Source organism: Gracilinanus agilis, chromosome 3, assembly GCF_016433145.1.
Source record: "Gracilinanus agilis isolate LMUSP501 chromosome 3, AgileGrace, whole genome shotgun sequence".
NCBI lineage: Eukaryota > Metazoa > Chordata > Mammalia > Didelphimorphia > Didelphidae > Gracilinanus > Gracilinanus agilis.
Window position 1 is genome coordinate 279,990,942 of NC_058132.1, and position 13,604 is coordinate 280,004,545.

A 13,604-nucleotide genomic window follows, 5' to 3' on the forward strand; every position below is an offset into this window, starting at 1 on the left:
CTATAATAGGGTTTGTTTGAAGGAAACTCTTTTGTGGGAGAAGTGACTTCTGATCCTCATTTTAAACTTCTTTTTCTAAGGATGAATCTTTGTCAAGTGTCTCCCCAAAGCAAATAGCTTTTTTGGACTTAGGACAACCAAAAAGGTTTATATCTATATTTGAATTTTTTAAAGTATCTGTACCCTGATACTCTCACCCACCCACCCCTCAGTACTGGGTTAGGGTGAGGACTTTAAAAAAAATCAATATATTAAGGAATTGCACACTTGACATGAAAATCTACCAGGAAACCACAGCAATCTAAGTCTTAGTCTTTGGAGTGTAACATCACATGAAGGACAAAAACACACACACCCCAAAATTACATAATTTAAAACTTTTATTTTTCCCACATTTAGTAACCAGACTTCAGAAAGGTTATACTGGAATACTTTCCTAAAATAGTCTTCCTTTTTCCTTACTTTTTCCCCTTTGATGGGGATATTATTTTCTCACTTAAGGAAATGGGATGCTTTTAAGAACTGAATTTTTAGCAATTCCAAATGATTGAGAGGATCTGATTCAGCAACTGTAATGTAAAGAAAGAGGAAGAGATCTTCTTGCTATAAGCATAGCACAGAGGGTTTTTTCTTCTGCCTCTGTTCCTGTTAACATTTAAAACCCCTAGAGGAACCCATTAGGACCCTCCTGTACTGAATAGAGCAGCCAGCAATGGTAAGGAAAATGATAGATTAATCTCCACATCTTGCTCTGGGCTTTCCATCCTTGCCTCACTCCTGGCCCCTCAGGACTTCAGGTCCTTGCATGGGGCACTTTAGCTAAGCAAGCAATTGACTCCAAACACCACATACAATTCTATGTTGTGATCTAACATGTGCTTATGGAATTCTTCATAACGTGCAAAGTTCAACTCCAACCAGAAAGTTCATTGCTCACAGTTTCAAGCTTGAAATTGGATAGATTGTCTCTAATTCTCCTGGGATCAGTAGCATCATAGTAAGTGAATTGTGAAAACACAAGCAAGCACTGGTAAACTGAATGTCCAAAGGATGGTGCCTGATGACCTCCGAGCCTGTATTACTGCAAACACTGCATTTGTGTGATTTGTGGGGACTTCCACATTGCAAATCATCCCTTCACAGCATGATCTGCATTCCTGTGAATAAAGATACAGAATGGAAGAGAAGGAAGTGTTAAAGGAAAGGGTGAACAAATAATCAACAAACAAAACAAGAACAAAACAAGGAGGAGGAAGAAAGAAGGGAAAAACAAAAGTAAATTAAAGAAGGTAGGTTCTAGGTGATCCTCCCCTCCCCTCAAAAATAATAAGTTAGCTATAACACTAATAGTTCAGTCTATTAATCAATCAAGTCCTATTCTATTCTTGCCGTCATTTTTTTTTGTATTGTATGCCTGATTTATCAGCATGTGACAGCAGCCTGAACAAGGGATAGGAAAGGACCAACAAGAGAACAAGCACCTTTAACATTCAAATGAGTACATTTTTGTAAAGATTTGGCAAGAGAAGGCCTTGAAACCAATGAGCAAAGGGGGCTTTTGTATTATCTTTTCATTTGGTAAAATTATATTTGTTATAAATGAGAAGAATCATTGTTAGTCCCAAATACTTGTAGGCTAGCACTACTATTTAGATGATTAATTATGGTTACAGATGTGGAGATGGTAGTTCAAAATCTAATCTAACTCTCTCATTTTACAGAGAGGGAGACTAAGATTCAGCAGTGTTAACTGACTTGCTTGATTAAAACTATTACTAGGTTATCATGAAGCCCAGGATTGGAATCCAAGTCTCCAGCCCACTTTCCACTGCCCTGCACTGCCTAGAGAAGTAGCTAAGAGATCTATGCTTGGTCTTGGGCTATATAACTAATTTTTTTTTAAATCAGTAACCTGAATAAAGTCATGGGTGGCATCTTTTTCAGGTCTGAAAATGACACAAAGCTTGTAGGTATAGTTAACCCAATGGATGAGAGAGTCAGGATTTCAAAAGTCTTTGACATGCAAGAATAGGGGGGCTGAATCTAATAAGCTGACATTTAATAGAGCATTAGTAGAAAAGAAAAGCTTTAAAAAGATAAAACTGGGAAGGATTGATTAGATATGAATTGGAAAGGACCTCAGAGGGCAGCCAACCATTTCTTGCCCAAGAAAGCCCTCTTCAGTATCCTGAGATAATTCACAGAAAGGATCAGTTGAAGCACCTGGAAATGCTATCTGGAATAGAGGAGTCATGATAATTCTCTTCAAGTATCAATAGATTCACTGCATGGATGAGTGACAGGAATTGTTCTTTGTAGACCCAGGATATAATTCTAAAAAAGATCTGATGGCTTTAGTAGACTATGAGTTCAATAGAAGTCAACAATGTGATATTGTAGCCAAAGAAATAAATGTAATGTATGTCTACATTAAGGAATCATAATTATCAGAGAGAGAGAGAGGTGATAGTCCTACTGAGCTCTTCCTTAGGCAGTTCACGCGTTGTGTCTCATTGCTATTGGTCACATTTTAGGAAAGACATTGGCAAGCTGGAGAGCATGCAGAGGAGCATGACAAGGACAGTAAAAGTTTCCAAGAGCATGACCTGTGATAACCAGGGAAAAGAAAATTAGGATGCTATATCTATCAAAGAGATTCTGGGGAGTCATGATAATGATTTTCAAGGCCATAAGGCCATCTTATGGGACGGGGACTTGATTTGTTGTTCTTTGCCTCACTGGGCAGAAATAGAGGCAAGGGATGGAATTTGGAAAGAGATGAATTTTGTTTCAGTGTAGGGAAAAACTTCCCAACTATTAGAACTCTCTCAAAGTAAAATGTTCTGCCTTGGACTCCTCCTTACTGGAGGTCTTCATGTGAATGTTGGATAACTACTTGTCATGGATGTGGAAGAAGAAATTCTCAGTCAGTTAAGGGTTGACAAGATAGCTCTGAGGTATCTTTTAGCTCAGGTTCTCTAACACAAATTCCTATCTTCTGACTATACAACCAGTGTTCCTAAAATCAAATCTGCTGCTGGTTTCAAAACTAATGGTCTTTTCCACTATATCTTTACATTTAAAGTAAAAAGAATTAGAAAAATGTCAAAATTTTTTTGAATTTTCCCTAAGCTTTCTGGTTAGTTGTACATATCCTTCTGTTTATTTGTACATATAGAGAACACTGGTCACAGAATCTTAGCTCACTAAGGGACCTGAGAAATTAACTTCTTCATTTTTAGAGATGAAAAAACTGAGGTTAGGTCAAAAGATTTCCCAAGATCATACTATTCATTAATGGCAGTGCTAGAAGTAGCCCCCAGATTTCCTGGTTCCAAAATGCATATGTTTTTGTTCTTGTTTTTACAATACCAGATGACTTTTCCAAAAGGCCAGGATGAGGAAGGTATAAGTTTACTCCTAACATATTTATCCCATAAATTGAAAACAGGGCAGTCCTCTCAGACTTACTAACTCCTTTCAAGATCTTTTTTTTTTTATTAACATCTCTCACAGAGACAAGCTAAATAAGGTTTCTTATGGCAAAAAAAGAAAGCATCATAATAGACATCTCTGCCCTCTTCACTCCTCTGTTTTCCAAACCAGTTCATTCAACAATTATTGGCCAAAACTAGAGTTCCAGAGCTGGAATTTGAAATATAATTCTCTCAAAGGATGGCTCAAACATCACTGCTGGGTCACAAGGATAGACCTCCAGCAATTATCCTGAAGCTTTTGGTATAAAATTAAATCATGGAAATTGTTTTTTTCATCAACATGAATTGTGAAAGGGAAGTTTCATCTCATCGCTAGTGCCATTTTCATTCAACAATTTCAAAGGCGTTTTCTTCCAAATTCTAAACCGTGTTCAAACTTATCACCTCTTCCCAGGTTTTTTCCCACTGGACAGAAACTTCATGGATGTTTAATACAAATAATAATTGCTAACATTGATTAAGATTTTCAAAGCACTTTCTACTGATCTGATTTGATCCTCACCATTACCTTGTTGAGTATGTGCTATTGTTATCTTGTTTTATGGAAGAGAAAATTGAACCTGAGAGAGGCTAACTCACTTGTCCTTGGTCACAGAGCTAGTAAGTATCTGAGATTGTATTTGAACTTAGGTCTTTCTGCCCCCAAATCCAGCAACTCAATTCACTGGGTCAAGTGCTTTCTCAATAAAGGAAGGCCTGAATGGCCAAAGCTAAATCTGGAAAGATAGCAACTCTTATTCCTACATAACACACACACACACACACAATCTTACTGTTTGTCCTCCATCTTGGTGGTGGTGACAGCCAACAAAATGACACTCGCTCTTTGAAGCACATTTTTTGGTGATAGATGTACTACTTCCATAGCTGGTGAAGCGATGAACTGTTAAGCAATATTGTGTATCTGTGTAGAAAGACCAAGACAACTTTATATGAGAGAGAGAGAGAGAGAGAGAGAGAGAGAGAGAGAGAGAGAGAGAGAGAGAGAGAGAGAGAGAGAGAGAGAGAGAGAAACTTTAAGTGGAAAGACAGTAGATAGAAAATTGGACTTTGAATTCACTGGATTTGGATTAACTAAGATTTTGGTTAAAACAAAATAGCAGCCTAACTTCTTGTTAGCAGGACAGAATGCAATCATTTCAAATGCACCCAATATGATATTATCATTTAACTTGTCCACTGACCAAACATTTATTCTAGATTTCCTGTATATTATGGTCCCTCTATCTTGCTTTGATTATTATTCTTCAATGGATTTTTTTTCTTTCTCTTGGGCAGCTCTCACTTCTCTCTGCTTTTCTTCTCATCTTTGCTTCCCTCTAGACTTTGGCTACTCAGAATCCTCCATGACAGCCTTCACTATTTCAGAAGGCTCTTGCTTAAAGCATTCTCTAGGGCACTCCAAGATGCTGCCCCCTGGCTAGAGATACAAAGAAGACAGAGACAGAACCAGTAGAGAAGGATTATCACTGCAACAAGTCGACTGCCACTTGTTTTGGAGAGATCTAAATGGGTCTAAGATTGTTTAATTGTGTTTCCATAGGGAGGCCAACCTATAGAAAAAACTAAAAAAAAAAAAAAAAATTGAAAACTGGTAACAATGCATGCTTACATAAAATGATGTGCGTGACTGAAGCCAGCTAAAAATTTCATAGTGAAAAGCTCACTTAAATAAGATAATATCAGCTGAGTCATCTCCTACTACATCCAATCCCATAATTAACAAAATATACAAAATAGAGAAGTGAAATGGCTAAAAGGGACTAACTATTGTGTAAGATACAATAATGACTGAGTACAATAGCTGAAAAACTATTTTTACTAAGAAATGGAAAAGAAAAGTAAGAAATTATATCGTTAGCAATAAACCCAGATTATTAGCATCACTGGAGCCTGAATGAGTATGCAGTTACTCAACTTTTCTATCTACCTTAATCCCATAAATATACAAATTTCAGAATACTAGCATCACCAACCAAAAGCAAAGCCACAGTTACCCTTTGGATCATACAAGGGGAGAACACAATGAATATGAGATGCCATTTGAAGATTTAAAAATAGCAAAGAGCATCCCATGCTTCACTAAATGTGTAACAAAATAGATTAAAAATTCACAGGCCAAGCAAGAAAATTCCTGGATCAATTCCAAAAGGTGAAATAAAGTCAATGAGGAAAGCGAATATGAGGATAGACATTGATCCCATACTTTCCTACTTCCCTAAAGCAAGCTCAAGGTTAAGAGGGGAAATCTAGAATGTATTGCTTAAAAGATGATGTCCATCTAGGGCATGAATCATACAGGACAGAAATCAAGCAGAGGAGGAAACCTTAGAATATCCAAGTTGGCTGGAATATAAAGAAAACCTTAAGTACATTAGAGGCTATGTCTATTAAAATGAAGGTCTTGGCTTAAATACAAGATGTCATAATAAATCTATATAGAACTTTTAAACTGATTGAAGATAAAATATTGTTAGACATTAACTACTTTTTTTCAGTTGCACCCATACCTGAGTTAAAATCTATGAATATGAGCAATATTTCCCAGGCATAACTTCCTAAAGCCCTATTCCATGTAGGAAAAGCCCAGGTTGTTGGAATAGCTTTCTGATGGGCTGGATATCAGAAAGCCAGGGTACAAAGAGTCACCCAGCTCTTGCCCTTAGTTTCTGACAACCAACTCTAGATTATGCAAAGACAGGAAAGCTGTGACCTATGGAGTCAATGCTGTCTACCTGCTGCATAGACATCCATTGCTCAGAATAACTTGCCCATGTTATAGCTAAGTAAAATGCCTTTTCTAAGTGTAATTTTTGTAAGTGGAAACACCATGAAACCAGAAAAAAATGTGCTTTAATGTGCTGAAGTCCAATAAAGGAAAAAATTCTTTTCCTAATTCTTTGAATATAGTTTGCCTCTCTCCCTAGTTTTGGAAGCCTCAAAACAAATAAGTGATCCTGCATTCTATATATTTCTAGTTTCCTTACATTTCTAATCATAAGATTCTATTCCTACATGTTCTTTTCTCTACTCAGGAAGCTCCTTTGGCTCTTTATTGCCTCTAGGATAAAATAGAAACTCCTTCATAACTTGGCTCCAGCCTCCCTGTCCAGGATTATCTCATATTTTTGTTGTCATTCAGTTGTTTTTCAGTCATGTCCAACTCTTTGTAACCTCATTTGGGGTTTTCTTGGCAGAGATTCCACTTGGGGTCTTCCTGGTTCTCCAGCTCACTTTCCAGATGAGGAGACTGAGGTAAGCAGGATTAAATGACTGGCCCAGGGTCACATAGCTAGTAAGTGTCTGACGCCAGATTTGAACTCAAGAAGATAAGTCTTCCTGACTCCAAGTCTGGTACTCTATCCACTGAGCCCCTCCTAAAGAGTAGAAAAACGTTTTTATTTACTTAGGTAGTAGGCATGTCTGATATGGTAGAGTTAGCACCAGACCTTTGGGATGTTGGGAAACATTTCAGCTATCAGTTTTCTATGTGTCGTTCCCTCTAACTTCTTAGTAAATGTCTTCATCTGAGACTTTAGGGGAAAACTGGGCCTAAGCCAATTTGCAAGATCACAGAATACATTGTTCTTCCTCCCAATACCTGCAGGACATCTGCCTGTTGGTATGCTAATCCCATTAAGCTCCAAGCCTATGCTCTGGATGAGTCAGGAAAAATCTAAGTGAAATGAGATCAGTGAAGAGAAACTTCCAAATGCCATCATACTTACTTTGTGGACACCATTTATCTTCTGCCCATCGGTTACAGTTATAATTATCTGCAGCATTTTCACAGGTAAAACATTTGAAGCTGTTTGGAAACGGTGTGGCTTTAAAGAAATGTGAAAAGTTAGGTCAGGTTGACAAAAGGAAAGTAAGTCATGCATCAGAAACCTGGCTTAGCTGAGAATCAAACACATCCATGGATGACTCTTCATAAGTGGATATTAGGAAACAAGACCAAACTCCCTTGCTGTGAACATGGTTACTCCTTGTAACATGAAGGAACAACATGAGTGCCTCAAGCTTCTCACGCAAGTCACACTTATTGTTTTATAATCATGATCATAATTTAGAGCTGTTAGGTTTGATGTCTCTGACTTATGTGGACAAGTCAACAAGCATTTATTAAATGATTACTATGAACTATGAGCCAGGCTGTGACCACGGGCCATCCACTTAATTTCTCTGTGTGCCAGGCAACTCTCTAAATCTATAAATTGCAGACAATCTCCTCCTCTTTGGGGTATTTTCACACATTAATATTGTAGTTCAGTCATTTTCAATCATGTCTGACTCCTTGTGATCCTGTTTGGGGCTTTTCTTGGCAAAGATACTGGAATAGTTTGCCATTTTCTCATCCAGCTCATTTAACAGATGAGGAAACTGAGAAAGAGTTAAGTGATTTGTCCAGAGTCATACAGCTAGTAAGTATCTGAGGCTGGATTTGAACTCATGAAGATGAGTCTTCCTGATTACAAGCCTAGTACTCAATTTATTGAGCCACCTAGCTGGCCCCACACATTAATAGGGGAATATGATTATATGGTACAGTGGTGCTTCAACATTTCTATGCCATGCTGAACCTTCAGAATTTTATTTTTCTTATTTCTTGATCAGAGATAAAAAGACAAACTTCTATCCAGAATCAGGAAGAAACCTGGATCATAGTGGCTGGTCAAGAGCCAAAAGGTCAGAAGTCTGTTGGCTGTTCCATGCTTGAGGAAATTAATGCTAGTGTATAGACATTGGATAAAACACTTGGTCTCTCCTTTTGAAAACTCAAGTGAGAGGTTTCCACTCTATATTAAACAACATTAGTAATAATAATAAATAATCAGATAGCTATATATTCCTTTTAAGATTCACAAAGTGCTTTATAAATATTAGCTCCTTTGATATTCACAACAACCATGGCAAGTAGAAGCTATTGTTATTATCTCCATTTTATAGATTCTTTTTAAGATTCACAAAGTGCTTTATAAATATTAACTCCTTTGATATTCACAACCACCATGGAAAGTAGACACTTATTATTATCACCGTTTTACAGATGAGAAAATTGAGGCAAATGGTGGCTAAGTGACTTGTCCAAGCTGATGGGAAATCAAGTATTCCTGATTCTGGGTCCAGCATAAAGAATGAGCTAGGAGCCCGAGATAAAATCTGAACAAAACTAGATCCCTAAATCATAACAATAGAGCTAGAAAGAAAATCAGAGGTCATCTAATTCAGTCTCCTCATTTTATAACTGAAAAAAAAAGAAGTCCAGGAGATAATAACTGGTCCAAGGTCACACAAACAATAAATTCTGGAGGTAGAATTGGAACCCTGGTCCTCTGACTCCAGAGGCAATGTTCTTTTCACTGTCCAGCTCCTTCATCCATAAAAGATGACAGGTTTCTATGTAAAAAACTGCCACCAAATGTTAAAGATGAAAGTTCAGAGGGCAAAAATCAAAACACTGTAGATAGACACATTTTTAGCTTTGCTTAGATTTCAATGTGCATCTAGCTTAATTTGCTAAAGATCCAAGTATTGTGAGAACCTATACTTTAGCATTTATGGCTTTTCCATCCTGGAATAAACCTTTAGGGCAAAAGCTATCCTTTGACATTGCTTTATGTAATTAAGCTCCCAGGACACTGGAGTTATCACATTTTAAATTGGCCATTAATAACACTCCTGAGTTTATGCGTCTAGGTGTGCATTTGATGTCTCCCATGTCCTTAAGGAAAGGAAATCAAAGTTAGGACAAAGCAATGGGACAAAGCAAAAAGCCTTTGAGCAGGATATCAGGCAGCTCTCATGGCTTACACAATAAAATGATTATTTAGAATCTCTTTTTCAATAAATACATTACCAATATGGACTTGAAGACTAAATTGCTCCTCAGATCTATTCCACTTTTGTCTCTTCAATAGAACTCAATTCATATCCATGATCAGACTTTGGCCTTTAAGGAGGCCAAAAGAAAGAATTCTGAATTCTGAGCCATATTTAGACAAAGTGCTGATTAACAGCCAAGAAAAACTGCGCACACACACACACACACACACACACACGCACAGGATCCCACACACATATACACACATAAATAAAACCACAATTTCCCCCAAAACGAGCTCTATAACAAGTTGTCATTTACTTATTTGGAAGCTGAATATTAATGGTGCTCTCTGTATCTATTGCGAGCGATGATTTGCTACAATATTAATGCAGATGTAGAAAATATAACCCTCCAAAATTCCCAAGTAGTTATTCATTTTCAAAAATGCTAATCTGGCCATTTGGGGAAATTAGTATGGCATCAATTATGCAGAAACTTTTGCAAGCTGGGATTTTTTTTTCTCTCTTCTACACTTTATGAACCTCTATGTAAGACACTTCTGCAATGCAGAGGTCAATGAGAACCCTGCAATATTTCTCATCTAAACCATGGAGAAAGAGGAGAATCGAAGGATGAGTTAAAGGGCCAGTGCTTAAACATACTGGAAAATGAACATGAAGGTGACCAAAGCACTCCAAAGTGCTAAGAAATTATGGCAGTGTCTTTTGTCCTGGTAGTTGCTAAAATCCAGATTACGATGACTTCTTGCTTTAGTCTGTGCCAGACCCAAACATTCTGGGAGGAAGGCAGCGTTATGAACTGCTGAAACATACATCAAAGGGGATGGATCGCTGATGAGGCAGATGCACCTGGGTGGCAATCAGCTACTTACGATCAAGAGGAGGTCTCACATTGTAGAAGTTGATGTTCTTGGCCAAAGCCCAGTTTTCAGAGAAGATGATGATTTGAAGACAAGCTACAGCTAACCCAGGACTGAGGGGCAACATGCTGCCTTGATGCACTGGAAAATCCCAACCTCATAAACCTAGAAAGGCAAAAGAGAGTCATGTCCTATGGAGAACTCATAAGAGAAATGGGAGAGCTACATTAAGCGTCTGTTTTACAGCTCATTTATTCAAAGGTAGTTCTTGCTAGAACCTGGGAACATACTGTGAGCCATCCTGATCTTGGGAAAGTTAAGCAGTTACTGCCTTCTACTGGTCAAGCTCAGATACTAAACTCTCAGTTTCTGCAGGGTGCACAATAGGCTCTTCTGTTCAGAAAGGAAAGCCAGTAGGTACACACACAAAAAATACCACATATCTATGCTGACCGAGTACACCATGAGAAACTCGATGGCCCATTATTAGGCTGAACACAATCCTAAACCCTTCCTGGTCTCCTCAGCTGCTAGTGCCTTCCCCTCAAAATGATACTGAATTGATCTTATATCTACCTTTACTTGTACTTGTCATCCCTACCCATCTTCCACATCATAAACTCCCTGAGGTTATGGGACAGTTTGTTTTTGTTTTTGATTCCAGACCTCAGACACTGGCCAAGTCACTTAAACCCATCTGCCTCAGTTCATAATCTGTAAAATAAACCAGAGAAGGAAATGGCAAAACATTCCCATTATTTTTGTCATGAAAATGCCAAAACAGCCACCGAGAGTTGGACACCAGTCTAAAATCAATAACTCCATAACAACAATAATGCCTAGCATCTGGCATATATATATATATATATATACATAGATAGATAGATAGATAGATAGATAGATACTTAATAAATACTTGTTGGTTGATTGACTTACATTTCAAATAAAGAATGAGGTGTGGTGGGAGGAGGGATGTTGAACCATAATTGGAAGGGGGTAGTTTAAGTGAGACTTAAGAGATGACTTCTGTCAGCAGTTAGGGGAAGGGGTTAAAATGGAAGTGGTAGGGCAACAAAGAAAAATGCCAGTTATTTCTGTCTTTTCTAGGGATAACTTTGCCTCAAAGATCAGAAGGATCTCCAGAGAGCCACTTCCCCTTCCCCCCCTCAAGACTTCTCCCTACAGAAACAGGGTCCAAAGGAAAAGAGAGACCCATGGCTCCACCCACTCCATTAGCTTCCTTTGGAGAGCTTAGGTTGAGACGCCTTCTCTAAGCTGATTGTAGGAAAGACCAAGCCTCACACTGCACATAAGAATCCATCATTCTCCTAGATAATGCCTTGCAAAAAGAAGTGGGAATGAGGAAACTCTGGGTGAAAAGCAGGAATAGGATCTTAGACTCACACAAAGGACAGAGAACTGAGACCACTCTTAACTGATTCGAACATCCTTGAAAGGTTGAAAGTGACCTCTTAGGCATTGAAGTCAAAAGTTCTGGGGTCAAATCCCAGCACTGACATCTGGTATATCTGCCTCTCAGATCATTGTATTTTGGGACAATTTTACATTTTCTTTTCTATGAGTTTAAAACTGACTTTCCTTCAGCTTCAAGTAAATGGGGAAACTATTGAAAAGATAGTGTTAATGCATCACATCAAGTCTGCTAGGTTAGCTAATGTTTGAGATTTACTCCAAGCCCTTCACCAGGTAACAAAATTTAAAAAGTCAAATCAAAAAGCAAACATGATGGTTTGCATTTCAAAGGATCATAGATCTAGAAGTAGAAGAGACCTTAGAGGTCATCTAGGGAAGAAGAAGAGACACATTTATATAGGACCTACTATGTGTGAGGCCATGTGCTCAGCACTTTATGAATGACATCATTTAACATAATTGTCACAATAACCCTATGAGATAAGGTGCTATTATTATCTTGATCTTATAGTTGAGGAAACTGAGACAAACAGAGGTTAAGTAATTTGTTCAGGGTCATACGGATGGTAAGTATCTAAGGCTGGATTTGAACTCAGGTCTTTCTGTCTCCAAGCTCAGTGCTCTATCCATTGCACCAATTAGCTGTTATCTAGAAAAGAAAAAAATATATATATATCTTACTGGTTGAAGAACTAAGGCTCATAAAATAGAAGTAATTTGCCCAAGGTCAAAGAGGTAATAACAGGTGAGATTTAAACACAGATCTTCTGACATCATGACTATAGAAGCAGTGTTCTGCTCTCTGGACCAGACAGCCTTAGGACAGGTAGTCTTTCCATTCTCATGACCAGAATACTCTGGGATATTGGATAGCTTTATTACAGTATAAAATGTCATTTTCTAGAACCACAGGATTTAGAGGAGAAGATTACCTTCCAGAGAAATAATCTAGTCCAAGAGTTGGGCTAAATTGTAGGCATACAAAGAAAGGGAAAACATTCCCTGCCCTCAAGGAGTTCACAATCTAATGGAGGAGATGATCTGTAAACAGTTATGTACAAACAAGATAATCTCATAGGAAAGGTACTAGCACTGAAGGGCAAGAATGAAATTTAGCTGTGATGTGAAGGAATGCAGAGGAGATAAGAAGGGAGAGCATCCTGGACTTGGAAGACCAAGTTTAAAGATGGAATATTTTGTGTAAGGCATAGCAAGGAAGCTAGTGCAACTGGACCATCGAATATGAGAAGTAATGTGAAAGGAGATAGGAAAGGCCAGAAGAGGCTAGGCAATAAAAGCCTTTTTAAGAGCTGGTATATTTTATGTTTGGTCCTAGAGGTGATAGGAAGCCCCCAGACTGCTGTGTTGGCAAACCTATGGCACTTGAGTCAGAACATGTAAGAGGGTACTGCTCCTTCCCCCTCTCCAAGCATGTCTGAGGACATTTCTCACATGACCTTCCGCTATGCCCAGCAGCCCAATGGGAGAACTTCCTCCCTCCCCTGTCTGGGGTAAGGTAGGGAGCTCATATGTGGCATGAGGGTTATAGTTTGGGCACTCAGTCTCCAAAAAGTTTGCCATCAGTGCAGAGTATTAATGAGTGAGGGGATGAGAAAGGAATCAAAGACGACACCTAGGTTGCAAGTGGAGCTAGGATTGACATCCATGCCCTCTGATTCTAAATCTATGGCTTTGTTATATTGGCAAAGTACCAAAGGTGCAATGTGGTCTAATGGAAAGTTCAATAGATATAGAATCTAAAGTCCCAAGTTCAAATCCTCTGCCACCTAATTATGACCTGCATGACTTGGGTAAGTTACTTGTCATCTTTGTGTCTCATTTTCCACATCTATAAAATGAGGGAATTGGCCTCCAAGATTCCTTAGGAGAATGACATTATCAAGATTATTTGATTCAAGGATTTATACAGTATCATTAGAGATCTTTGTTCTAAGTTTATATTGAA

At 38.2% G+C, this 13,604-nt stretch overlaps 1 protein-coding gene across 1 annotated transcript; it reads right to left on the reverse strand.

Annotated features, from left to right (window-relative positions):
- Positions 1-394: 394 nt before the first annotated feature.
- Positions 395-10,331, reverse strand: LYPD6B (LY6/PLAUR domain containing 6B). The gene is made up of 4 exons (XM_044666595.1): positions 10,217-10,331; positions 7,226-7,324; positions 4,271-4,401; positions 395-1,157 (listed from the first exon to the last, which is right to left on the reverse strand). The coding sequence occupies exons 1-4, from the start codon at positions 10,329-10,331 to the stop codon at positions 993-995; spliced, it is 510 nt and encodes a 169-aa protein (XP_044522530.1). The 3' UTR covers positions 395-992.
- Positions 10,332-13,604: the final 3,273 nt, after the last annotated feature.